The 23,840-nt window shown below is 43.1% G+C and overlaps 1 protein-coding gene across 9 annotated transcripts in view; it reads right to left on the minus strand.

Moving 5' to 3' along the window:
• Positions 1-23,840, minus strand: part of KTN1 (kinectin 1) — an 83,949-nt gene that overhangs the window by 22,788 nt on the left and 37,321 nt on the right. For 7 of the 9 annotated variants that reach the window (XM_088057263.1, XM_014257489.2, XM_005528554.3 and 4 more), the window contains 20 exons: positions 22,509-22,639; positions 19,971-20,087; positions 17,009-17,149; positions 15,031-15,137; positions 13,586-13,718; positions 12,537-12,624; positions 12,078-12,244; positions 11,416-11,484; positions 9,795-9,832; positions 9,123-9,213; positions 8,787-8,855; positions 8,035-8,072; positions 7,828-7,918; positions 5,516-5,584; positions 4,412-4,446; positions 4,198-4,288; positions 2,685-2,753; positions 1,799-1,836; positions 1,079-1,169; positions 851-919 (listed from right to left, as the gene is read on the minus strand). In XM_088057263.1, coding sequence (XP_087913389.1) covers positions 851-919; positions 1,079-1,169; positions 1,799-1,836; positions 2,685-2,753; positions 4,198-4,288; positions 4,412-4,446; positions 5,516-5,584; positions 7,828-7,918; positions 8,035-8,072; positions 8,787-8,855; positions 9,123-9,213; positions 9,795-9,832; positions 11,416-11,484; positions 12,078-12,244; positions 12,537-12,624; positions 13,586-13,718; positions 15,031-15,137; positions 17,009-17,149; positions 19,971-20,087; positions 22,509-22,639 — 1,742 coding nt within the window. The remainder of the gene's footprint in view (positions 1-850; positions 920-1,078; positions 1,170-1,798; positions 1,837-2,684; positions 2,754-4,197; positions 4,289-4,411; positions 4,447-5,515; positions 5,585-7,827; positions 7,919-8,034; positions 8,073-8,786; positions 8,856-9,122; positions 9,214-9,794; positions 9,833-11,415; positions 11,485-12,077; positions 12,245-12,536; positions 12,625-13,585; positions 13,719-15,030; positions 15,138-17,008; positions 17,150-19,970; positions 20,088-22,508; positions 22,640-23,840) is intronic. The other 2 variants (XM_088057265.1, XM_014257490.2) reach the window with 1 other exon arrangement.

Here is a 23,840-nt window from a genome sequence, read left to right on the forward strand (position 1 = left end):
CAGTTCCAGGAACGGAAATACATTCAAATAACTCCCTCAGCTCCTGGAAATTTGCTTTGCAGGAAAAGCCCAGGACAGAAACACATTCTGTGAAGCTTTGCCTAAAAAGGACAAAACTCTAACACTGAGAAGGGGGTGACACGTTGGAATGTAGCTAGAGGGACTGAAAAAGAGTGCAGACCAAAAACACAACCCACACAAACAAGCAAACTTCCTGACAGCACGATGGATTTGCTGCCTGCAGAATGGGCTCCCTAAGGAAACGTGGGCTTCCCTTGTTTTGGATGCCAGACAGCAATCATGCCAAAAAACCCCATACTCCTCCACCCCTGATAGCTAAAGTAAAACTGACTGTGCCAAGACCAAACTCTTTTTGGGTACTGGGGGAAAAAAAAAGTCTTGGGTTTACCTAGAAACCAGATACTATCTGGGCCTGTAGTATTGCTCCAGCAACCCAGAAAGGCCAACAACAGGAGCAGGAACTTCAGCAGTTGGAATTTCCAAGTTGTCAGCCTCCAAGGATGTCCCAGGATTTCATGTTTACTATAGGGACACTGTGCCCAGGCAGAGCTAATGTTGCAGTGCAATAAGCTGCAGCAATTCCTGCCAAATTTCACACTAAGGATCCAAATAGCTTCAGAGGCTTCCAGAGGTGTGTGGTTTTCTGAAGGACAGCACTAGTTATCCTACGTTTTTATGGCTTTATATCCAAGAACAGCATAGCTCCAGCATTAAAAAGTTCCTTACCCAATGACATTCACCAGTGAAGCAGAACACACTAGAACAGAAATGAGTGAGCAGCACATCCAAGGCAAGGCTGGTTCACACTGCTGGCACTAAAGTATTTTACCTGTTTTTCCATCTCAAGCTGGGAATTTCCTACTTCTTCTTTCAGAGCCTCTATTTCCTGTGTCAAAGCCTTTTCAATGACAAAACAAGACAGGGTTGGACAATGGAAACACAAAAACACCACAAAAATGGATGCTACAAATTGATCACTGTAGAATGCCATGCAGTAACAGACAAACGTGGTCATGACATCAACACAGAAAGGAAGGCAGGGATTGCACAGAAATACCTGAACAGTCTTCTCCTTGCTTGCTACTTTTAGGATTTCAGCTTGTAGGAGTTCTTCCACTGATTTTATTTTTCCATCCTTCTCATTGATCCTTAAAAAGAGCAGAGAAACATTAGCTGGCTGGAAAAAAAAATGAGCTACTCAAGCAAATCCACAAAATTTGGTTCTGCTATCACATCACATCCCATCACCAGCCTCTGAGATCCACAGTGGGAACAAGCAGGAGGAACAAATGGGAAGAATAAGACTGGGACTAGTGCAGAACCAGCTGGCTTTATAAAACCAGTAGCTCACATGCTAAATCAATACTATTACAGTCAAAAAATGCAAATTAAGATATTAAGAGTGGCTGTAATGACACACACTTAAAATCAGCCTTCACTGGACGTTCCAGCAAAGTATTTATCAACTTAAAACATACACACAGGAGACAATCCCACTCCTTTTAAAGTGCCTACTAAACAAAAAAATGATTATCTGACAAATCAGACCAATTCCTCATCTAGTCAAAGTCAGGTTTATGAAATTAACTGCTTAGCAGAGAAGCAACTGGATTTTCAGCAGGTATTGATCTGGTGCGACATGCTTCAAAAATGAAAATGCTTCCTGCCACACACACTTCCCCCAGTTAAAAGCCAAACATTTCAGGGAAGCAATACAGTTGCAGTCATGGAATAAAGACAATTAACAATCAGGAATTAAATCTGTGCAGTAACTTACACTTTCTGCAGTTCCTCCACCAGTGATTGGAAGGAAACCTGTTAAGAACAGAGCTTCATCTTAGGAAAAACAGAACAGAGCAGAACAATCTGTGAATGCTGAGGGGTGAGGACAGAGAGCTGGAGCTCTCTGGCTCTGGATGAACTATGAATAAAGCCTAATGGTTTTATTTATATGGCTGTTCCTGAGAATATTAGTTCCTGGCAAACCAGCTCACTGCAAGTTCCAGGAAAACAAAAGCAAACCCACACCATCTTTACCAGGAGAGGGTGAGATTCAGGACCAGCATTTCATCAGCTACCCTTTATTACTGATACTGCTGTACATCTCTTCAGGGTCACTGTGCCTCACCTCTTCCATAAATGATTTTCTAGGAACTAATTGCCCTCCTGAGGTGTCCAAGCAGAGCTGGATGTCAAGGAAAGCCACTTCCTGATCAGCACATCAAAAGTGACAACACTGTGACAGTGTCACTGATCAGACACAAGGAGAAGGGGGTAAGTGACACCTGCAGAGTGTGGATTGACACTGGGAAGCTCAAACATTCATTATGAAGCTGAGGCAGCACAAGCTGCCTGCCAGCTATGCCTGCTGCTCCAGGCTTCTGGAAAAGGGAGATCCACAGCCATTTCAGAGCATGGCAAACTCAAACCAACCCCCAGCCAGCACTGACTGCATCCTGTACGTCTGCCCTGCTTCTGACACTTCTGCAAAGGAAATATTTGACAGAAGTATCAGCTCCCAGACCAACGCTGAAAGAAAACAGGATGCTTTGCCAACGGGCTTCAAAGGCATCTCCACCTTCTTCCCTTGACTTCTGCAACCACAGCAAGATTCTTTCAGATTTAGTTTAGGTGTAATAAAAGTTTTAGATGAAAAGTACTACCTGCTCCGATTGCTGAATTTGCAGGCTTTGAAGTTCTTTTCTCAGAGACGAATTTTCCGTTCGCAGGGCCTTTGAAAGCAGACACACAGATAATGAAAGCCTCATTTGTGGGGGAAAAAAGTGTTAAGCTTGACAGAAAAGTAATTTCTTTCAGAATAAGTGAAAGACTTTGAAAATCTGAAAGAGACCCCCCTCTGCAGCTGTTGGAGACAAAGTATTCAACAGACTAATTATTCACCATGGATAACTTGGAGTGGACACCAATTTAAAGGAAATTAGAGCCCAGCTAAGATGCAAGGTGGGAATGCTGCAACTGAGCAGAGAGGTCAGAAAAACAAATGTAACTAATCATGCTACAGCCCATCTTTTGGACAGCCCATTTATTTATATGTAACATATATATATTATATATATAATTATATACATATTTATATGTATTATGTATATAATACTGGGATTCTCCCACAGACAGGCTTCTCACCACTTTGGGAATACAAATATAAATTATCTAACACCATGGGCTTTAACAATCTAGATCCTACTCTGGAGTCAGTAATACCATCCAAAATATATAAGAATTCAAAGATGCCTTTGTACAGAAAGGCACTACAAGAATAAAAATCACATAATCTAAACATCACTGCCAGCATTATACTTTTGTATTTTATATTATATTATTATAAAAATCTGTAAAATATTATTCCAAACAAGTGACTTGAAAAATACCACCATCCCTGGAGGGATTTAAAAGCCATGTGGATGTGGCACTTGGGGATGTGGTTCAGTGATGGGCTTGGCAGTGCTGGGGAATGGCTGGACTCCATCTCAGAGTTTTTTTTCAGCCTAAAGGAGTCTGTGATGTACTCACAGCTCTGGCTGCTCAGTAACCTCAGGGTTTACAAGCCCTCCCCAGCACAGAGGGGTCAGCAATGCCCCTGGAATTTAGGCACTTTAAGAAAGGGAACATTGTCTTGACTATGCCCAGGTGGACACAGCTTTCCAGCAAGAGCCAGCTCAGAACAGACAGGGATTTCTGTACTGGCTCTCCAGGCTTCCCATCACTACCTTCTTTATAAACAAACAGGAAGGAAATAACGTTATCACCATCCCAGAAATGTCACTAGTTTATAATCCACTTAACCCTTCAGATTATCAACTAAACAAAAAAAAAAATAGGAGTCTTATAATACCAAATTTTTACAAAACATCCTTTCCTAACTGGAGATTTGTTGGAGATTAGACCAAATGTACAGCTCTAGAAATGTATTCTCATTATTCCAAAGGGCACCCAAGCAAAATCTGCCCTAAAATAAGCAGAGAGAAGCACTTATTCTACCCTGCTGATGCTCATGCTTAGCCTATCTTACAGAAAAGGTTTTAACCTCATCTCTACGAGGTGCTTTTCCTATTCAGAATGAACTCAGACTGAACTATGAGCACTCCAACATTCACTTTGCACAAGAGCACTTAATCTCTATTTCCCCATCACAAAAGATGATAGGAGGGATTTTACCTTCAGCTCCTCCTCTTTAGTAGCCACCTGGATGAGTCCAGCCTCAAGCAGCTCTTCAACTGTCTTGATTTTATCATCCCTCTCTCTCATGCTGAAAAAGCAAGAGGGAAAATTAAGAAAAAGGTGAGTTTAACCTTCAAGGCAGTTAGCTATCAACAGTAACCTTACTTAACAAAATCTTTATTTTAGCCTCTGATTCGAAACAGTTTCTTACCTTTTTTCCATCTGCTCTATCAAGTCTTTGTTTGTCTATGAAGAAAAAAAAAAAGAGGGCCATCATTAATTGGATCAATAATGGTTTGGGATTTAAAAAACAAATAATTGGAAAGCACAAATTTAAAGGACAAGGAAGTAGGAGGAGAAAGTCCTCATGGCACATGTGTCTAAAACAGATGCTGGAAAGAAGTCAAGCTTTCAGAGGAGTGATAGATCCAGCCCAAATGCCTTGATGGTTTTATACTGATGAACTTACAGCCAGCTCAGTACCTGAAAAAAAATCTGCCTCTTCTGAGCATTTATCAGAACTACAAGCTCCACCTGAGGCTCACTCAGCAAAACATTTATAATTTCTCAACTGAAATTTCATAATTTCTCAACCACCCCATTGTGAGAGACCATATGGGAAGCAGAAAGCAGCTTCCAGGAAAAATCACCTCCAGTCTTTCAGACAGGACACCAGATCAGCCAGACCCAGGGGAGCAGTGGCTGCAAATCTGGTTCTCCTCCACAGGAAAGGGAGCAGCTCCAGACAGGGAGCTCCTGACTAGCAGGAGTACAGAAAAAATTTCTTGTCCTGCCAGTTTTTTCTCCAGTGTTTCAGGAAGTTTTCTCATTCCACAATGGTGCAAAGTCAGGGATGCTCATATGGGCTCTCCCAGAGAACATCCCAAAGGAGATGGAGCTGAACAACACAACAGCTTTGAACCTGCAGCATCCTGTGAGCGCCTGTCTGGCTGCAGCAGGTGAGCCATCGGCAAAAATACAGAACAGGAGGCAAAAAATATCACAATGTAAAGAGTTTTCTATTTCCAAGGGTCAGAGTGGTTGCAGAAATAATTTCTCGCTTGTGATAAGCTATGTAAGTCTTCAGGAGTGGGAAAAAAATATCCAGATTTTGTTTGGAGACTCCTGACTAGGTCTACAAGACAGTCACAACTGCCCTGCTTAACCCTCCATGGAAGAGAAAATGCCTAAAACAAACATCAGGTTTTGACACCAACCAGCTCAGCCTACAGTCAGGTTAAGAAGAAATAAAAATACTGAAGAAATTAAAAGCACAGAAGAAACTTGATAAAAGCTCAGCAAACACTGGCTGTACCTGCTCAGACAGAAGAGTCTGCAGCTTCTGAACTTCAGCTTGCAGAGTTGTGTTTTGATCCTTCAGAACCTGGAAGAAAATTGAGGCATTTTATCAGATTATTTGCAGAGCCTAAATACAGCTCTTTCATAATGGCAATGAGGCAATTAAATAGCACAGAAGTCATTACAGAGAGTTCCTTGGAAGCTACAGGACTACAAAGAGTCCTTTCCTTCTCTGTCTTGCTTTTCTGTATTAAGGACAAAAGTATTGTCCTTATGTCCCCATGAGATATTCAGCTGTTACCATCCTTATTCTCTGGCAGAGAATCAGACAGTACCAAAAGTGAGAAGCTCAGAAAAAAACGCATTTTACTCCTAAAGCAGAACCAGCATCGTGTCAAGATTTGATAACTACCTCTTACAAAACATTCATCTGCTGAAGCAAATGGTTCAAGATCCCCTTTTTGAGCTCCCTTCAGCTGCCTCAATGCACAGCAAGGGACTGGCAGTCCAGCAGCAGAGGAGCTTGCACAGCTCCCACACTTGGTCCCACTGAAGGCTGGGAAGAGGTGGACAGGGAGGACAGACTTTGCTTCTCCTCCTGCATTCCTGCTCCATACAATTGTCACAGCATCCCTCAGCAGACAGTATTTTAAAATCCTCTATTGCTGCTTTTTGTCTTTTTCTAAACTTGCTTGGTGGTTTACAAAAGGGAAAAGCAGGACACGTGCTCTGTGCTCCAGCCCCAAAGCCTCACAGGGAAAACACAAGCAGGAAGGGAGCAACAGTGAGGATTAAATGCACTGTTCTGTTTTGAACCTGGCTTTTCCCTCTTTCATGTGCCTGGGAAAAAAGCAGCACTTCCTTAAGTGGAAGCATTTACAACAGCACTGGTCTGGTTTCTGTTTGGGATCAAAGAGAGAAGGAAGGAGAGAGCAGCACATAATATTCATGCTGAGAGCACACTGTGGATTTCTGCACCATCACCATGATGATGATCTGCATTCAGTTCTCTATTCACTTCCCAAGAACTGCTGGAACTGCCTGCAGGTGATTTCTGCTCTTACTTAGCACTGAATTGATTAAAGCACATAACCATTCACAACACCTCTAAGGCCTTTTTCCTGGGTAACAGTTACTACAGAAACCATCCCACTGAAAGGATGCTCACATTCCTTCTCACATTCTTTTTCACCTCACCTACAATTTTATAATGTTCCACCACACTGAAAGCCCTGAGAGTGTCACTAACTTGAGATCTGCCCACTTACCCCTGCCTGCCACCTCTTCCCACTCCCTCTTCCACCCTGTTCATGCACCCATGACCCAGCACACATTTCACTGAAAATCCAGTCAACAGCTTTATTTCCAAAAATCAACTCAAATTGTACTTTGTTTCCTATTTCATTAATTCAACAAACTTCTTCCCTCTTACCCTCTGACAGCTTAGAGAAACTACAGAGCATCAGCAAGGGACTCTCATGAAAACCTCTTTGAAAGTGTCACTTTAATACAAGAATCAAGTTTACTACCTGCTTCAAAGAGCTCCAGGCGGCTCCAGAGGCTTCTCCTACAAAAGCATCGCTGCCCACTCGCTCTGTTCCTCACTAGCAAACTCACCAAGGTGACAGTGGGAGGGAGGTTCAGAGGGACTGACCTCACCCCAGAAACATCAGAGGAGCAGCAGCACCCACCACAGGCTTTAAAGGAGTTAAGGGGATGGATCAGCACCTCTCTCGGGAAGCAGGGCTGCTCCTAACAGCCCAAGCTCAGAAGAAAAAGGCCAAAGTGGCAGAGGGCAAGGAGGAATTAAGCTGCTCTCTGCACACACCACCCAGAAACAAGCAGCAGCTTTACTGTGCAGACCCCAGATGTCAGAACAAAAGCTTCAGCAGTTTAGCTGCAGCCTTATGAGAAAACGTGGAAAGAGGCAGAATTAAAAATAAGCATTTTTATATCTGCCTGACAGAAAACAGAGGCTTGGCATGATAATCCAAGCAACAAAGGCTCCACACCAAAGCACCAAGGCCATTTGCAGGTGGAATGCAGGGAAATCACAACAGTTTTTACTGTACAACCTCCTCTTGCAGAATTCAAAGCCCTCTCTCTACACAACTGCAGACACTGCATTTAACTTGTGTTATCCCACCTCTCACTCTGCTGCTACTACTGTGACATCCCACATTGCTCCTGCCTTACAAACACAGTACTGTAATTTACCTTAGCACTCAAAGGCCAGTTTTATTTCACTGTTCTACAGTTGCTCCACAACCTCTGGAGACTGGAAAACTTACTGAAAACAAGCACAAAACCACCTGTTCTGTATCTTACCTTGAATTCTTCTTTTGTGTTTGAAATCTGAGTGAGTTCTTCTCGAAGTTGATCTTCAAGAGTTCTTATTTTGTCATCTTTTATGTGAATGCTGAGACACAGCAGAACAGTTAAACACGTTTCCCCATCCAGATCTTACAAAAAGCATCATTGAAAAGAACATAAAAGACTGATAAACATTGTTTATCAAATCCCAGAGCTATTTACCTTTTCTGCATCCTTTCCAGCTCATGTGCAGCAGCAGCCTAGATATAAAGAGGATTAACACAGACTTAGGATACATCACATGATTCAATCAACCTTTCATTCCACAATATTAAAAAGCTAGAACAAGTCATTTGGCCTCCCAGCACATGACTGAAATCAAGAGTGAAAGGGGTAAGCTTGTCTTCATGCACTTCTACACCACCAATCTACAAGCATGCAATTATACAAAGGGAAGTCGATCTCCAAGAGATTTATTTGACAACTGGGATTATCTCTAATTAAACACTTCATTTCCACTTCTGTAATGAGCAGGCCACGTAGCAGCAACACAGGGACAGTATTTTGTTTGGCTCTAAAAACATCTCCGTGGTGAGACGGGGAGTTGTGGGTTTTGGGGTTTTTTGGGGGGGATGTTTATGAATCTTGTATGCAAATGCCAGGCCTGCATATCCACAGACAGATGTGTTCACTCCTGTGAAGTCTCCTGCACCTTTCATGCCTGAAAATCTAAACCAACCAAGCAAAATGCTTCAGTAACTTGGATATCCAAGTACAAGACTTTGCTGGTGAAAGAGGGGGAAGAATTAGGAGTCCTACCAGCTCTAAGAACTCCAGGGAATCAGATATTAGCCCAATCCGGAAGCCTCACACCATTAATGTGCTTAAGCAAAGCTTGCTTAAAGCCAACAGAACTGCATTTGCACTTATGACAGAATACTGGGAAGGGAGGAAAATCAAAACAACTGCTTTACCTGTTCATTTGTCAGAGCCTGTAACTTCTGTACTTCTGATTTCAGGGAGAGGTTCATATTCTGTAAGACCTGAAGGAAGGAAAAAAAGAAATGTATTTGCAGTTCATACTGATAAGTCTTTCACTCTCCAGAGCGAAATTTCAGGGGATTTTTTGAAGGAAAATCCTCAAGTTTCCTTATCAACAGTTTTCCCAACATCTAGCATTGGCCTTGCTTAGAAGAGCAGACCTGTAGCTGAAAAGGCTCTTTCTAGACCCAAAGACAGCAGCCTTGGGGGCCTCATATTGTACATGCTCTCCCTGGATCAGCTGGCATTTGCACAGGCTTTTATTATACCTTGAGCTCTTCCTCCTTGCTGGTTAAGTTGGCATGTTCATTGCCTAATGAGTCCTCCATCTGCTTTATCTGTTTGTCCTTCTCTGCAATCCTGCACAGGGGGGTAACAGTGACAGATCAGTACAGAAGATGTGGATGGAAGTGGTGCAGGAAGCATCAGGCTAAACCCAAAATACACCCCAGCCCTTTAGTCTAGCTCCTACTCCAAATCCTGCTGACTGTACACTTTGGGTCCAAAACTTTTCCATTTTAAATGCTGTCTGCTTGCCAAAAAATTTATGAGACATTCCCTAGCTCTGAAACACAACTAACACCCCATCTCCCAGAGGGAGAAACCTCCTGGCACAGCCCCACAGCCCAAATAATAACAATTCTCACAGTCACGCACATTCCTGCATCCTGCACACAGGCAGGGATGAACAACAGAGGAGATGCTGCTTTCTCTGGAGCTCAGAGCTACAGCAGACTCCAAACCTGAGGCCAGACATGGAAGGGAAATCCGTAGGAAGCTGTTTCCCAGCTCCCAAGTTGATCTCATGAGAAGTTAAAAGCAGAGACAGCAGCATTTCCTTCACCAGTCCCTCCCATATGCTCTGTGAGTGAGTGGAGGGAAGGTGGCAGGCACTGAAAGCCAACAACACCTCCCAAATCCCTGAGGAAATGGATGCTCACACTTTGTGAAGTTCTTCTGCCAGGACTGAAGCTGAGGTCTGCAGGAGGGGAAAAAAAAAAAATAAATAAATAACTGCAAGTAAAGCAAGTCAAAGAATCCTCATCTACACTGAGGCAGGAATAGCATTTGTCTGGTTATTTTAAACTAGCACAGGATGCTTCCAACTATTTCCTGGCTAAGGAACATTGAAGGAATACCAGCACATACCAATGTGCCTTCCCCTCTGGCCTGATGCAACATGAAGGGAAAAAAGACCCCAATTATTTGCCCTTCATTAGATCCAAACAAGCCACAGGGCTCAGCAGCACTTCCCTCCCAGGAACTAAGTGCTTTATGGGACATTCTGCTGACAAACTACTCCAATTAAAATAAAAAATAAGAAAACCCTGCACACAGTGCATCAGGAGTTGTGCTGTGAACAGAAACAGCACCACAAAATCAGCAAGTGGCATTTTTCCCTCTGGAAAAAGCCTGTCCCTAGGCTGTCACACACACCAGGGCAAGAGAGACCCACCACACTGGCTTTGAAGGTCTCGAGGGACCTCTGCAAACTGTGGCAGGACTTCCATGTTCACAATTCCAGTCCCTCCTAATAACTAAGAGGGTTTAATCGTCCCTGACATCCGGAGCAGGACACAGCCCCCAACTCACTTCTCCAAAGTGTTATTTTCATACCCACTGTCCATGGTGGAAAAACATCCCTGAATTTTCATGGCTAGTTGAGGCTACCTGGGGAAAGCACACACCTCCAGTACCCTCCCTGTGTGACTCAGAGCTAAAAAGTAACATTTCCCTAGGAATTTATTTCCAAAACCCTTAAAGGGATGAGAGGAGCAGACCATGAAGATGCTGTAAATCTTGAGTGGCTCTTCCCTCACTACTCTCCCCACCCAATGGGTTAAAGCACTTCAAAGCAAAGCCAGATTTCCAGCCTGATGTTGAATTTAATCAAATTCCATCAAGCACATCCATGATTAAAAGAAGGCAGCACCCAACTGCATAGGAACAGCCCCCACTTGTGTCCCCAAAGCCTTTCTGAGCTGATTTCTGTGACCTTTTCTACATGAAGGCAACTCCACTGATCCTGAGGCTTTACACAGTGTTTACAACAGAAATAATGTCTCAAAACCAAAACTTTAAAGATTAAAATAACCGAGAAAGGAATTGTGCAGGTTTGGTGGGATTTTGGTGTGATTTTTTTTTTTTTTTTTTGCTTCTGCACAGAAATCAGCACTAAAATGAACAGACAGCTTGAGACAGGAGCTACCACAAGGGAAAATGCACAATCAGGTGGTTGACAGGAGGACTGCAGAAAGACCAAAAGAACCACAAGACAGAACTGTACACATGCAAAGCTATAGGAGAAAAAATATTGAAAAAGGTACTATACCCTTTAGTTATAAAAGAAAGCCACTATGGGACCAAATAATTGGATTCCAACCCACCTCCCAAAAAAAAAAAAAAAAAAAGCTTAAAGTTTTAAAACAGTTTAAGGAACATTAGAAAAGAGGATGCTAACAAGTCTTTGCTTTCAGTCTTACACCCAGCTACAAAAAGTCTTACTTTTAATGAAAGTTCACAAGTCATGACTACAGAAGAAAGTCTGAGAACATGCTGTACCTGGGCTGCCATTTGTGAATGAAACTTCTGAAGCTGAGCATTCAAAGCATCATTCTGCTCTATCAGCTCCTTGTAAGAGAGCACAGAAAGAAAAGCAGGCTGAGATCTGCAGCTACTCAACTTTTGCTAGGATTAGCTTTTAGCCATGATTATGTTAGTAAGAACAGTTCAGCATTTACATGTCAGACACTTCACAAAAGATGCTGGCTTTTTTTCTCCCCACTACAACCAACCAGTTGGAGTGGAAGCACCAGAACCTGTTCTGTTTCAAGAAAAAATATTCCCTGCTTCACCATAATCCATTTGCTTTCCCTGAAACCCTCAAGAGAGTTATGTCCACGCTGCCTCTCCTGATGCCAGGAGGAGGGAAATCACACAAACATCAAAGCTGCTGTCCCAGGGTGTTCCCCAGACCATGGATTATTTCACAGCTTGGGAAATGGGGTCAGCACCTTTTCCTGACTTGCCCCAAGTGTTTCCCAGGTGTGAGGTGGCTCCTCAAAGCACCACACACAAGGTCTCACTTCATAAGTAGGGTTTTTTCATCCTTTTTTCAGTGGGAAAGCTTTACTAAAGCAGCATTTCAGGGATATTTCTGTGTTTCCACAGACACAAAGTGAAAGGAAAAACCCCAAACCCTTAAAACACTTGAGCAATACTACCTGCACCTGCATTTGCATGGAGTCCTCCTCAGTAGCTCTCTTTTGCTCAGCCTCCAATAACTGCAGCATCCTCTGCTCCAGCTGCTGTTTTGACACCATTGTATCAGTAAGTTTACTGTGCAAGCTCTGGATTTCATTGTCTTTGGCCACAAGCTTATTCTGCACATCTGTAGCAGAAATGTCAGGATTTTAATTCAGAAGTCAATATTTAACTCTGGGGGAAATCATTTTCACTGTAAACAGGGAGGCTGATTATGAGCCTCACTCCAACAAGGTTCAGCTCCCCCATCAGCATTCAGACTACCTGGGATCCCAAAACACTTTCCCCAGGGTGCTGAAGCAGGGCTGACTTCACCTGAGTTTTATTTAAGACATTTACTCAATGATGCCCTTTTTCTTACAAATGGGAACACCCAGTTCACTGCAATAATCATTATTTGGGAATTTTATGATACATGCCTTGTTGTGCTGCTTCGTGTTCTGCTGTTCTTTTCCTGAGATAAGCCTGGATTTCTTCCCATCTTCTCTCTGCTTCCTGCTGCTGGACCTTCACATTAAAGAAAGAGTTGATGAAAAGAAGTCTAACCTTTAATTTATTTTTGAAGCATTCAGAGTGCATCTCCTCAGTGCTATTCCCAAAACATATGGCAAGGAAGTGAAATTGTTTCTTGTTTCCATTAGGGCACATCAGAGAGACAGAGTGCTCTGTAATCCTCCTCCTAGACTAGTTTAGCCTATTAATTTGAAAGGCAAATTGTGAACAGGATTTCATTACAGGCTCTTAACAGAATGGTTTCTGTAATATGAAAATGTAGCATCTTTGCCCTGATAGTTCAGAATTAACACCAGAAGCCAGACCAGCCAAGCACCACATAAATCTGCATCCAGTAATTAAAACATCTCAACTCTAGATACCAACTCTCCACCTGCCAGGGCAAAAGGCAGGGACAGCTTCTGGTATGTGAGATTTAATTGCAAATATTAAAGAAATTGTGAGCTCTGGATTGACATTCTCACCTGAAAACACTTTCTCTTCTTAAAAATAAAAAAAAAGCAAAATACTTCCTTCCAGAGAAACAGAAAGAGACTCATCCAGAAGACAGTCCACTTACATTTAAACTCTTTAAAAAGTATATTTATTTTAAAAATTAAGCATACATTTAAGCAAAAGCATGTAGCTTCAAATAAAAACCACACAAGGAAAGTGCCATCTGGATGAATGGCTCTGAAATATCAACTCCTGTTGGAACTGTACTCTCACAGAAAGCAAAATAAAAATCTTAACTGGTGATGTTGAAAAGATATTTACCTGGAAGGTAAGTTTCACTTCACAGGGAGCTGGGTAATCACTCAAAACCCAGTGCACTGAATAAAAACATTAAACAAACCCCTAGGCTGGCTGAGCCCATCTGAAACAAGCAGCTGAAAAAGCAATTCCCACATGCCTCACGTCCCGGCTCAGATAAAACCCTGAGCACAACCTGAGAGGCAGAGAAAACCCCAGGCACCTTCAGCTGAGCCACTGCCTGCTCTGCATTCTTCTTCTGGAGCTCCTCTTGCTGCAGTTTGCTGCTCTTCTCCCCCAGCTCGTTCATCAGCCTGGCGTAGTCCTGGCGCAGCTTGTTCAGCTCGGCCGACTGCCTGGGAACAAACATTTCCACAGGGATTTGCTACTCAAATCTCAACACCAAGTCCTATATTTGCAACCAAAGAGCTGTAGAGGGTGGGTTTGGGGTGTTTTCCCCCCTCTAAAACTGTTTTGTCCTAGGAAAGGGATGAGGGTCAGGTATGCCTGGCTGCAGCAGCAAAACCATCACTCCTGGCCATCAGCACAGCTCAGAAGCTCCAAGCCAGGGTCAGGAAAAAAAGGTGAGCAATAAGCCACAAGCATCAGCTCCTTGAAGAGGTCTGCAAGCTGACTGGCAAGATTTGGGCAGGCTGATGTAAACTAAAGAGGCTCAGCAGAAGGAAAGGGCTCACATCAAAATTCACGTTCTTTTCCTCTTCCCATAAAGGATTATTGATCTCAGGCTTGCTGAGGACTATTCCTCCTGGACTACTAACTGCACACATTTCCTCAGACTATTTGTTGCCTCCTGGCCTTGACCTGGCTATTAACTTATGGAGGTATCTGATGCACTTTCTCAGCAGGGAGAGAGGATGCATTTGTTCAGCCCAAGGGAAGAATTTTAAGAGGCTCCCCTTTGTGCCTAAGCAAGTAAAAAGCATTTCATTTTTATCTTAAGTTTGCTTGAATTAAAGCCTTTTCAGGATAACTGTCTGAAAGGTAATAATGCTTCATTTAAATGAATAGGACACCTAAAATGAGGGTTCCACACCCTTCTCTGAGCACCTGACACTCAGTAACAAATACCTGAGAGAGAATATTTGTGTCAGTTTTGACCTCTACACACCTTAACCAGGGTGCCCTGCACAATGCACAAAATCCTCCCTGCCAGCTCAGGGGCAGCCCAAGTCATAACTCACAAAAGACAATTTTTGTTTCTCCAAACATTTATACCACCAGCAGATAAATCCAAGTGTCACCCCAGCAGCACCAGTACCTGCAGGGTATTGATATTCTAAGTTTAGAGTTGCAGTTCTTCCAGGAGGCCACAACCAGCACGTCCCCTAAAGCCCCAGGGGAAGGATACACACCCTGCCAAAAACACCAGGGGTGCCTGAGCACTGCTGCACTCCTTGCTCTTAAAGCCTCAGCACCACAGCCTTAAAAGCTCAGGCTTCAAGTTGAAAAAAGGTAATTATTTGTTCTGAAAACCCTGGCTCAATGCAAACACCACCAGCTACCTGTCCAGCCTAAAATATTTGTGCTCCCAGTTTAACCATTAATTCAGAGACAGCCAAGGGCTTGGAAACAAAAGAAGCAGAAGCCAGAACAACTCTTCAGGGGAGGCTCAAAAACACACAGAGCTCCAAATAGCTGCCAACATACTTGCTCTCCATTTGATTGGTGGAAGTGCTGACAGCATCTCTCAGGATACCATTTTCCTGCTTCAGGTGGCTTATTTCTGCCTCCATCTGCTCACGGAGTTGCTGGAACTGATGGGGAAAGAAAGATCAATTCCGTAAAAGATTAAGCTAAAGAGCAATAAAAAAAAACCAAAACCAGCTTTTAGAAGTAGGTAAGATACCATAATAGTTTCAGTAAATAAAATTAAGTGGATTTCTTGGGAGAGGGGAAGCTTTGTTCCTTCCTCATGCACCAGTTCTTAAATTAAACTGTGCTACAGAGACCCTTGTGCTCAAATCACAGCACAGGTTTCCTTTTGTATCAGTGCATCAATTCTATTTATCAAGGCAACTTTTTTTATTGTTTAAAAGGCTTCATAAGTGTTACTCAGAACACCAATTGCTCAGCTACATAACCTGAGATATTTATCAATAACTGGACACCAATATATAACTCTTCCAAAGGGAAATAAAGCAAACATGCTGTGAATTATCATTAGATAATCCTCATTTGCTGCTCCTTTCAACAAACCAGGAAAAGTAACAATTAACAATACACAGATTACAGCATGCAAATTGCAAAAGGCTAGACCTCATCTAATATTCTGATTTTCAGCAAGGTTCCAAAGCTGAGGCAGAAAGAAGTCCTGATAACCCAAGGTTCAGAATAGTGTGAACAAAATCAAAAGAGAGGATTCAAAGAGAAAAAATGGACTCTGCATATGCAGACACAGCAGAGCTGGTCTTGGAACCCAAAAGTCTGCTCTGAAAATCCTCAAGCACACACAACACTCTTCCTTTATCAGTGCCAGTTTGTAGATATGGCTGACACCATTCCAAAACCCAGTTTCATCAAGTGGCTGATTCATCAGTGAGCATTTCTTACATTGGAAAATCCAAAGAAATGTTTGTGTAACAAACCCAGCAGCAGGGAGCAGTCCCTTGTAGGGCTGCCACCTCCAGTTCTGCCCCAACAAACATAACAAGCTGAGCCTTGGACTTTTACTGGGGAATTCTTGTTTTGTTTTTTAATGCCAACAAGATCCCAAGAGAAGCAGGGACACAAACCCCACCCAAGTGGAAGCTGTGACCATTTTCAGCTCCTCTGCCATGCTGTAGCACATCAGCAGAGGGAGCAAGACCAGAGCACTGGATCCTTTGTATTTCCTTTCTCCAGCTCTGCCTGGGACAGCAGCACTTGCTAAAGTCTCCCAGGTGTGCCCAAGTCTCCTTCCCCCTTCCCCAGCCAGCAGCAAGACCCTCTCCTTGTCCAGTTACCTCCACAGGTTCCAAGGAGGTTTCCTCTGCTCCAAAACTGCAGAGATGCTACTCTCCAAAGGGCCAAGACAGAGATACAATTTTGAAGTTGGGAAATTCATGTGTTGGGCTTAATGCTGTGACATCCATGAAGGAAAGAACAACTAGAATGAAATCTAAGTGTAAGATGGGCCATTTTCCTTAGAAAACTCTAAGGTAAAGTTTTCAATTTGATGAAATAAACCCTTCTAAAGTCACTCCATCATAAAGCAACTACAATAGAAAGTAACAAGGGTCTTTAAAAAAATACAAGTGGCTGCTCTTGAAATATTTCCAGCAAAGCACTCCCTCAGGCACTGATATTTCATGTGTATTATGCTATGTTGTCACTCTGTACTATAATTTCAGAGACATTTATCTGCTGGTAAATGATCACTGGCATTAGTGGCTCCCTTAAGCTGAGTATTTCAATTAGACTTTACACTTTGAGTAACATTTCAGCAGAACACAAGTAAGGAGAAGTAACTACACCAGGGACCAGCTGCCTGGCCAGCACTGAGCTTTACACACCACAAAAATCACCTGTGAGAACTCCCTGTCTTTCTTTTAAATCAGGAAGCTGCCGCAAAGTTTTGCAGTGATTCCTCACCACTTATCTGCTTGTGCATGAGCATCAGCTCCAGCAGTTTTGGCAAAGCATTTACCTTGATCTTCATCTGCTGAGACTCCTGGTAGCTGACGTGTATTTTGCTCTGGAAGGTGTTGTGCTCCTTCTCCAGCGCGTTGATGCGCTCGCGCATCTTGGCCGTGAGCAAACCATTCCTCTCCTTCTCTGCAACCAGCTCCTGGGGTGGGAAGTGACAGGAAAAGGAAAGCAAGTCACCCACTGCTGCTTTCTAAAGCGTAAGAGTCTTTAAGATAACTAAAAATACAGCAAGTGTGCATCAAACCAAAGTCAGCATCAAATCTTCAGCAAATTTACAGAATCGGATCAAAATTCCAAGACTTTATACTGATCCTGTATCATCATAAATCTCACGTTTATTAAGAAGTTTGTCAATTTAAACACTGATTATTAAATTAAACAATTTAAACACTGATCTTGCATTGTCTCAGAAGAGATGGAAGTCTTGTTTCTATCATGTCTGGCCAAATCACAGAAAAAAAAAAGATACCACAGGACAAAGTTTAGATTTTCATCCCAAGTTTAGCAAAATGGAAGAACGCAAGTGGGAAGTGACAGGAAAAGGAAAGCAAGTCACCCACTGTTGCTTTCTAAAGCGTAAGAGTCTTTAAGATAACTAAAAATACAGCAAGTGTGCATCAAACCAAAGTCAGCATCAAATCTTCAGCAAATTTACAGAATCGGATCAAAATTCCAAGACTTTATACTGATCCTGTATCATCATAAATCTCACGTTTATTAAGAAGTTTGTCAATTTAAACACTGATTATTAAATTAAACAATTTAAACACTGATCTTGCATTGTCTCAGAAGAGATGGAAGTCTTGTTTCTATCATGTCTGGCCAAATCACAGAAAAAAAAAAGATACCACAGGACAAAGTTTAGATTTTCATCCCAAGTTTAGCAAAATGGAAGAACGCAAGTAAAGCACCATGGCAAAATAGAGCACTTTAGAGCAAAATAATTGCTTTGCAGCAGGTTACAAAGCCAACAGCTCTGCCACAGGAGATGGGCTATTAGTGCACTACAAAGGCCAGAGAAGCCCTGAATCCCACCAGCATGATGCCATATTATAGCTTTCAGATGAAAATACACATTGCTTTTTCATCTTTTATTAGCCAGTAATTCAACCCAGACACCTGAGAAATCCACAGAGCTGCTCCTCTGCAATATAAATGCACTTGCTGTGGTAAGCAAAAACATTTAAGTGCAGCTTTCAGCAGCTCCCATCACACAAACAGGAATTTGTACCACCCGAGCTTCAGGTGTTTCTAGCTACACAGCTCCTAACACTGCCAGGAAGCCCTGACACAATTTAAATGCTCTAATTTATTAGCCTAAATACCCCTCCATCTCTTTGGAGTAACTGCACAGTTTGTTTCACCTTTTAGTTTAAATAAAAGCTATTCTGTCTTGTAGATCAAACTCCCAAGTTACTTCTGCAAATACAATACAGACAGCTTAAAACAAATTTTTCTCCTTTTTTTTTTTTTTTTTTAACTAAGATGCAATTAAAAGAAGGGTGCCAGGACACACTGCAGCTTCCTCTATCCCTACACCAATCCCACCATTCACTTGTAGTTCTCAGTAACCCAGCTACCCCATCAGGGTAGAACCAGAGATCCTGGGAAGATTAACTTCTCTCTAGTTTGTGTTTTGCCAAATACCTCTGAGTCTTGAGGTACTCAGTTCTTGCTCTCATTTATCCTCTCCAGGTATTATCCTTATCAAGATCCCTTCAGGAATCCTTCTGCACCTTAAAGCACCTTTAGCTTTTGACAGTGTTTTCAGAGAAACACATTAACTGGAAGATAAGAACTTTTATCAGTCAAGCTGAGCTTTATCACTTGTTTATCCTGATACTTCAGCATTGCAGCAACTTGGCTTTTATCCATTTTCTCCCAGCTTTTTCCTTCCCCAGACAGAGGGAAAAACCCCTGATGATTCCTACCTCTCTACAGCTCCTGCTCCTCCTTTACAAGTACCATCTGGCAGATGTTTTTTCCCCAACCACATCTGCATTTCCCACATATTCCTTCACCCATTCCCTCTGCTCCTTCAGCAGCAGATCCTCTCTTTCCAGTTTCATTCTGCAGTCCTGAGCCAGTTCCTTTCTTCCCCTCCAAACACATCACAAGCCCCTTCTCCCTGCAGCTACACACTGACTATCCCAAACCTCTTGATCCCACTTGTAAACAGCTTTGCCCTGCCAGGAGCTCACACAGCACCCACATCCTCCCTTGTCATCTCCCAAGGCTCCCAACTCCTGCATCCTCTCTGGCCACTCTGCTCCCCACCTTCAGCCACGCAGCTTTCTGTGCCCAAATTATGTCCCACAACGTGGCCTTCCCAAGTCTAATGCTCATGTGCTTCCAAACCAGACAAAACTTTCTCCCAAGACTCTAAAATTCAGTCCATATCTGCCTCATTATTTGGTCTGCTGTAACTGTTTTCCTCTGAAACGTTCATAAAAAAGTAAATTTTCATAAGCTAGTTTTGACAGTGATGCATCAGCATCCCTCTTAGTCCAAAGCAATCAGAGCTGCACCTCCAGGGGATAGGCAGGCAGTCTGCACTCTCTGTATTTTCCTTCTTGAAGAAAAGCAGTGATTGCTGTGCCTAGAAGCACACAGGCGTGTGAATGCTACAATATACACCAAATTGAAACTGCAGTACAGGAAAGACATTTAATATTTGCATCCACAGAACAGACTCACAGTGGTGAAGGAAGTGTTTTTAAAGTAACCATTTGAAAAGAAAAACAGGCTCAGCTTACAAATCTCAGTAAATTAACTCCCTGGAAAAACTACTGGAAAGTAACTGCATAAATAAATACATTGTAAAACCAAACGTAGCATCTTGGTAAGCTTTTTCAGTAAAAATATTCCACCTTTTGGCTTATACTAAGCTCAGCATTTGCTGGCTGCTAGTTCTACAAACCCCTGCTCCTCTCTATACCCATGAACACCTCAATACTTACCTGGGAGAGCTGCTTGCACTGCTCCTTTGCAACAGCTGCTTCCTCCTTCACCGCCGTGAGCATCTTCTCCTTGTCCTGGAGCTGGTGCAGAGCTGCAGCCATCTCAGCCTTGTTGGCCTGCAGCAGGATAACATAAAAACAACCACAAGTAGTGCCACAGCACACTAAAAGGCAGGAGAGCAAACCTTAGATGAGGAAAAACCCCCTCCTGCCCCCAAATTTTCTATCTGCGCGGTGCACATGGCACCACCGGTACCCAGTTCTGCTGCTAATGGATCCTGTTTCACCAGGCAAAGAAATGCATTTTCAAAGCATGGGAACCAATTAAGGGGGTAAATGGACTCTTAAGATGCTTCCCATTGGAAGAGAGATGCTGTGGTGGCAGTGGAGAAAACAAAGAACAGCCATTAAGAGAAATAATGGGAAAAGATGCAGAGATGCTGAATCAGTCAATAGCTGTGGCTGGAAAGACTTCCCAGATCAACTGGTCCAGCCCACGCTCTGAGCAGGTATAATCTAACAAATGTAATTGCTTGAAGTATCTCACCACAAAGGGAAAAGGAAACACTGATCTGGTGTCTCCTTCCACTTCCCAGGAGAGCCTCCAGCTGATGTAATTACATTTCTGCTGGCACACTGACACAAAGCTTCAGAAATACTCTGGGGACTAGACCTAGAAGAACAATCCCCATGGTCACGCTACTTGCATACTGCTCCTACAAATGAAATAAATGTAATAAAGAGCACAAATTCTATGTGTTTGTGCTCAGATTTGACTCAGTGAAGTGTGAAAGTTGCCCAGAGTGGTTGTGCAGTCTCAGCCCATGAAGGTTTCAAGCCCAGAGTGGATAGAGCCCTGAGCAGCCTGTGCTGACCTCAGAGCTGGTGCTGCTTTGACGAGAAGGCTGGACTACTTGGACTTAGACTTCACTCACTGAAGTCTGAAAACTGAAGAAGGACAGAAGTGCCAGTTCCATAAAAGGACCCTGAATTTGTTTGGAAAATCTCCTTTAGTGGTAATGTGCATGCCCGCAGTGCAAACACACCATCAATGACTTGAATGAGCTACAGAGAGAACGTAATTCACACTCTCACCTACAGAAACCTACATTCTTTTGTTGTATACAATCCCAGGAACTCGTTTTCATCCTAAAGGTTCAGCTTTAACACCAAACCTTCCTTTGAAGAAAAAAAAAAAGCCACAGTAAGCAGGGTGGCTGCTCAACAGGCAACACCATTCCAAGGGTAGCACTACTGGCTTTTGTCCTTGGAGATTTTCAACATGCAACTGGGCAAATCCCTGAGCAATTTGCTCAGAATTCAGTGTTGGATCTGTTCTGAACAGGCAGCTAGACTGCACAGCATCCTGAAGGCCCTCCCAGCCCAAACTGTGTTGTTGTGCTGATATATTGCATTAACTGGACTGAGACACAGCCAGTTCTGCATTTCTGCTCTGGGACCGTGTCTGCAGCGGAACACAGGCTTGCAAGAGCTCAAGTGTGACACACGGGATGTGACAAGCACAGAGTGACACCCACAGTGAGTCATGGCAGGGAGGAGTAGGTGTGTGCCCAGCAACGGGACGAGAAGCAATGACCACAGACTAAAACACAAGTTTCACCTCAGCATGAGGAAGAGCTGCTTTCCCTAGAGGATGGCAGAGACCTGGAACAGCTGCCCAGGGAAGGGGTGGAGTTTCCCTCTCTGGAGACATTCCAAATCTACCTAGACATATTCCTGTGTCACCTGTTCCAGGTGACCCTGCCTTGGCCAGGGGCTTGGGCTGGATGTCCTCCAGAGCTTCCTTCCAACACCAAGGACTGTGTGACTCTGTACTGGTAAGATATTGGTGGACACCATCCTCTTCTCTTGACTACAAGAATTAAAAAGAAATGCCAAGTACTGGCACAGGTTGCTTAGAGGGGTCTAGCAGTCCCATTCCCTGAAGGCTTCAAGATATCCAGACTGGATAAAGCCCTGAGCAACACGGGCTGACCTCAGAGCTGGTCTTGCTTTAGGTAAGAAGCTGGACTCCAAACCCCCTGAGATCCCTTCCAAACCTGGACTGCCCTACAACACTATGAAAAATATCCAAAGGAGTCCAACTACATTCTATAGCCTTGCAAAACAGAGTTAGCTGATCTAGTGCACAGCCACAGCAGCTTGTTCTGAATTCCTCCCACAGCTTATCCTATTTACACATTTGGGAAAGACCACTCCCAAAAGTCAGCGGCCATCCTTCCCTGTGCCAACAGACACGCGTCAGCAGCAGCATTCCTGCTTTATTCCTTCTTCTCCATAGCCATGCCTGCTCTTTCCAAGTGGCCAGAGCCACTCCTGGCGTGGCAGATGGCAGGACAAAGGCATCTGACAGCTCATTCCTGCATGCAAGGCAAGCACAGAGCAGCTGGAGAGAGTCTTCCAATGACAGACTGCCCAGATCACAACAACACTGACAGAGCTAATCTGACAGCATCTCTTCCAGTTTCTGTTTGTTTAATAAGTTTTGTCTTCCCACCACACTCCACAGTCATTCACCTTTTGCAAGAAATCGTGAATTGCACCAGATTTTTCCTTTAACACCTCCACTACACAACGGGCCTCGTCTTCAGAGAAGATCATGTTCTTCATGGATGTTACAAAATCCTTGAATTTTACTTCAGCATTCTCTGCAACACAGAAGGGAGGATTTATTTACTTTGGACTCTGTACAGAATTATTTATTTTGCCTTGAAACAGCATGTGATGTGGTATCATTATGCATTATATTTAATTCCAGTCTGAAATGCCAAGAAGCAAGAGGTCATGAACATTCAGCAAAAACAACATCCCTCCAATTTAAACCAGATAACAATCTGCCAGCTGATAATTTTGGGAAAAGAGAAAATCCCACCACTTTGTTTGCACAGTTGGGAACGTTTATAGTGTTGCTAGCAAGAAGACAAAGCATAACACAGATTTTGGAAGAAAAAAATAGCATAAATGTGAAAAATTGAAAAGTCCTTTCCAGTGTATCATGACAATAATTTAAAGTGAGTTCTCAAGTTGGAGGACAGCCTGGCTGCACAAGCAATATGCACATGACAAGTTAATTAATTTAAAAACTGGCACATTTTTGATTACAGTATATGGAAGACAAAAATATTAACTTCCAAATTTAGACTGAAGAAACTGCTGCAAGAAGAGTTCAGCAGTAGGAAGATGAATCAGTAAGATCCCCCTTAATGGCTGACCAAGTGTTTAAAAAGACACACACGAGGAAAGACAATTCAGCTGAACTATTCTCTAACAAAAAACACTGCTCACAAACTGGCTGCACATAGACAGGTCATTAGGTGGCCCCCTGACTCCAGGAAATAGGAGCACAAGACCAAGGCACCCCGTACGCCTGTCCAGCATTCACCAGTGCCCAAAAGTATGTGAAGGGATGGGAAGAATTTAAAAAAGCACAAGCTTAGAAGTGATGCTTGGTCAGAAATTATCCCATAGATCATGGAGACAGGTCTGTGTTTCTCACCACAGGTGCTAAACGTGCCCCTGAAATCAAGTTACACATCAAACCCAAAGACCTGTCTGAGAAATAAATGAAGAAAAAGAAGCAGCAGTGACACTGTGACCTAAAAGAAATTATCAAGCATAAAATCACTGAATGACAGAGCATGGGGAGGGAGTGCTGAGGAATTTTAGCACACTCTCTCCTAGTCCTAAATCCAACTTAGTCTTCACTTCAGCTCACATAAGTGCTGCATTGACATCATTACCAGGAATATGCCAATATTCTGAAACCACAGCCCAGTGAGCTGGGAACTGATCACAGCCGGGGCAGGACCTGCCCCTGTGCTCCCTGAAGGCACAGAGACCTTGCCCTTG

This window comes from Pseudopodoces humilis, chromosome 7 (assembly GCF_049639895.1).
Source record: "Pseudopodoces humilis isolate 2021_Gansu_Grassland_sample_001 chromosome 7, ASM4963989v1, whole genome shotgun sequence".
Classification (NCBI taxonomy): domain Eukaryota; kingdom Metazoa; phylum Chordata; class Aves; order Passeriformes; family Paridae; genus Pseudopodoces; species Pseudopodoces humilis.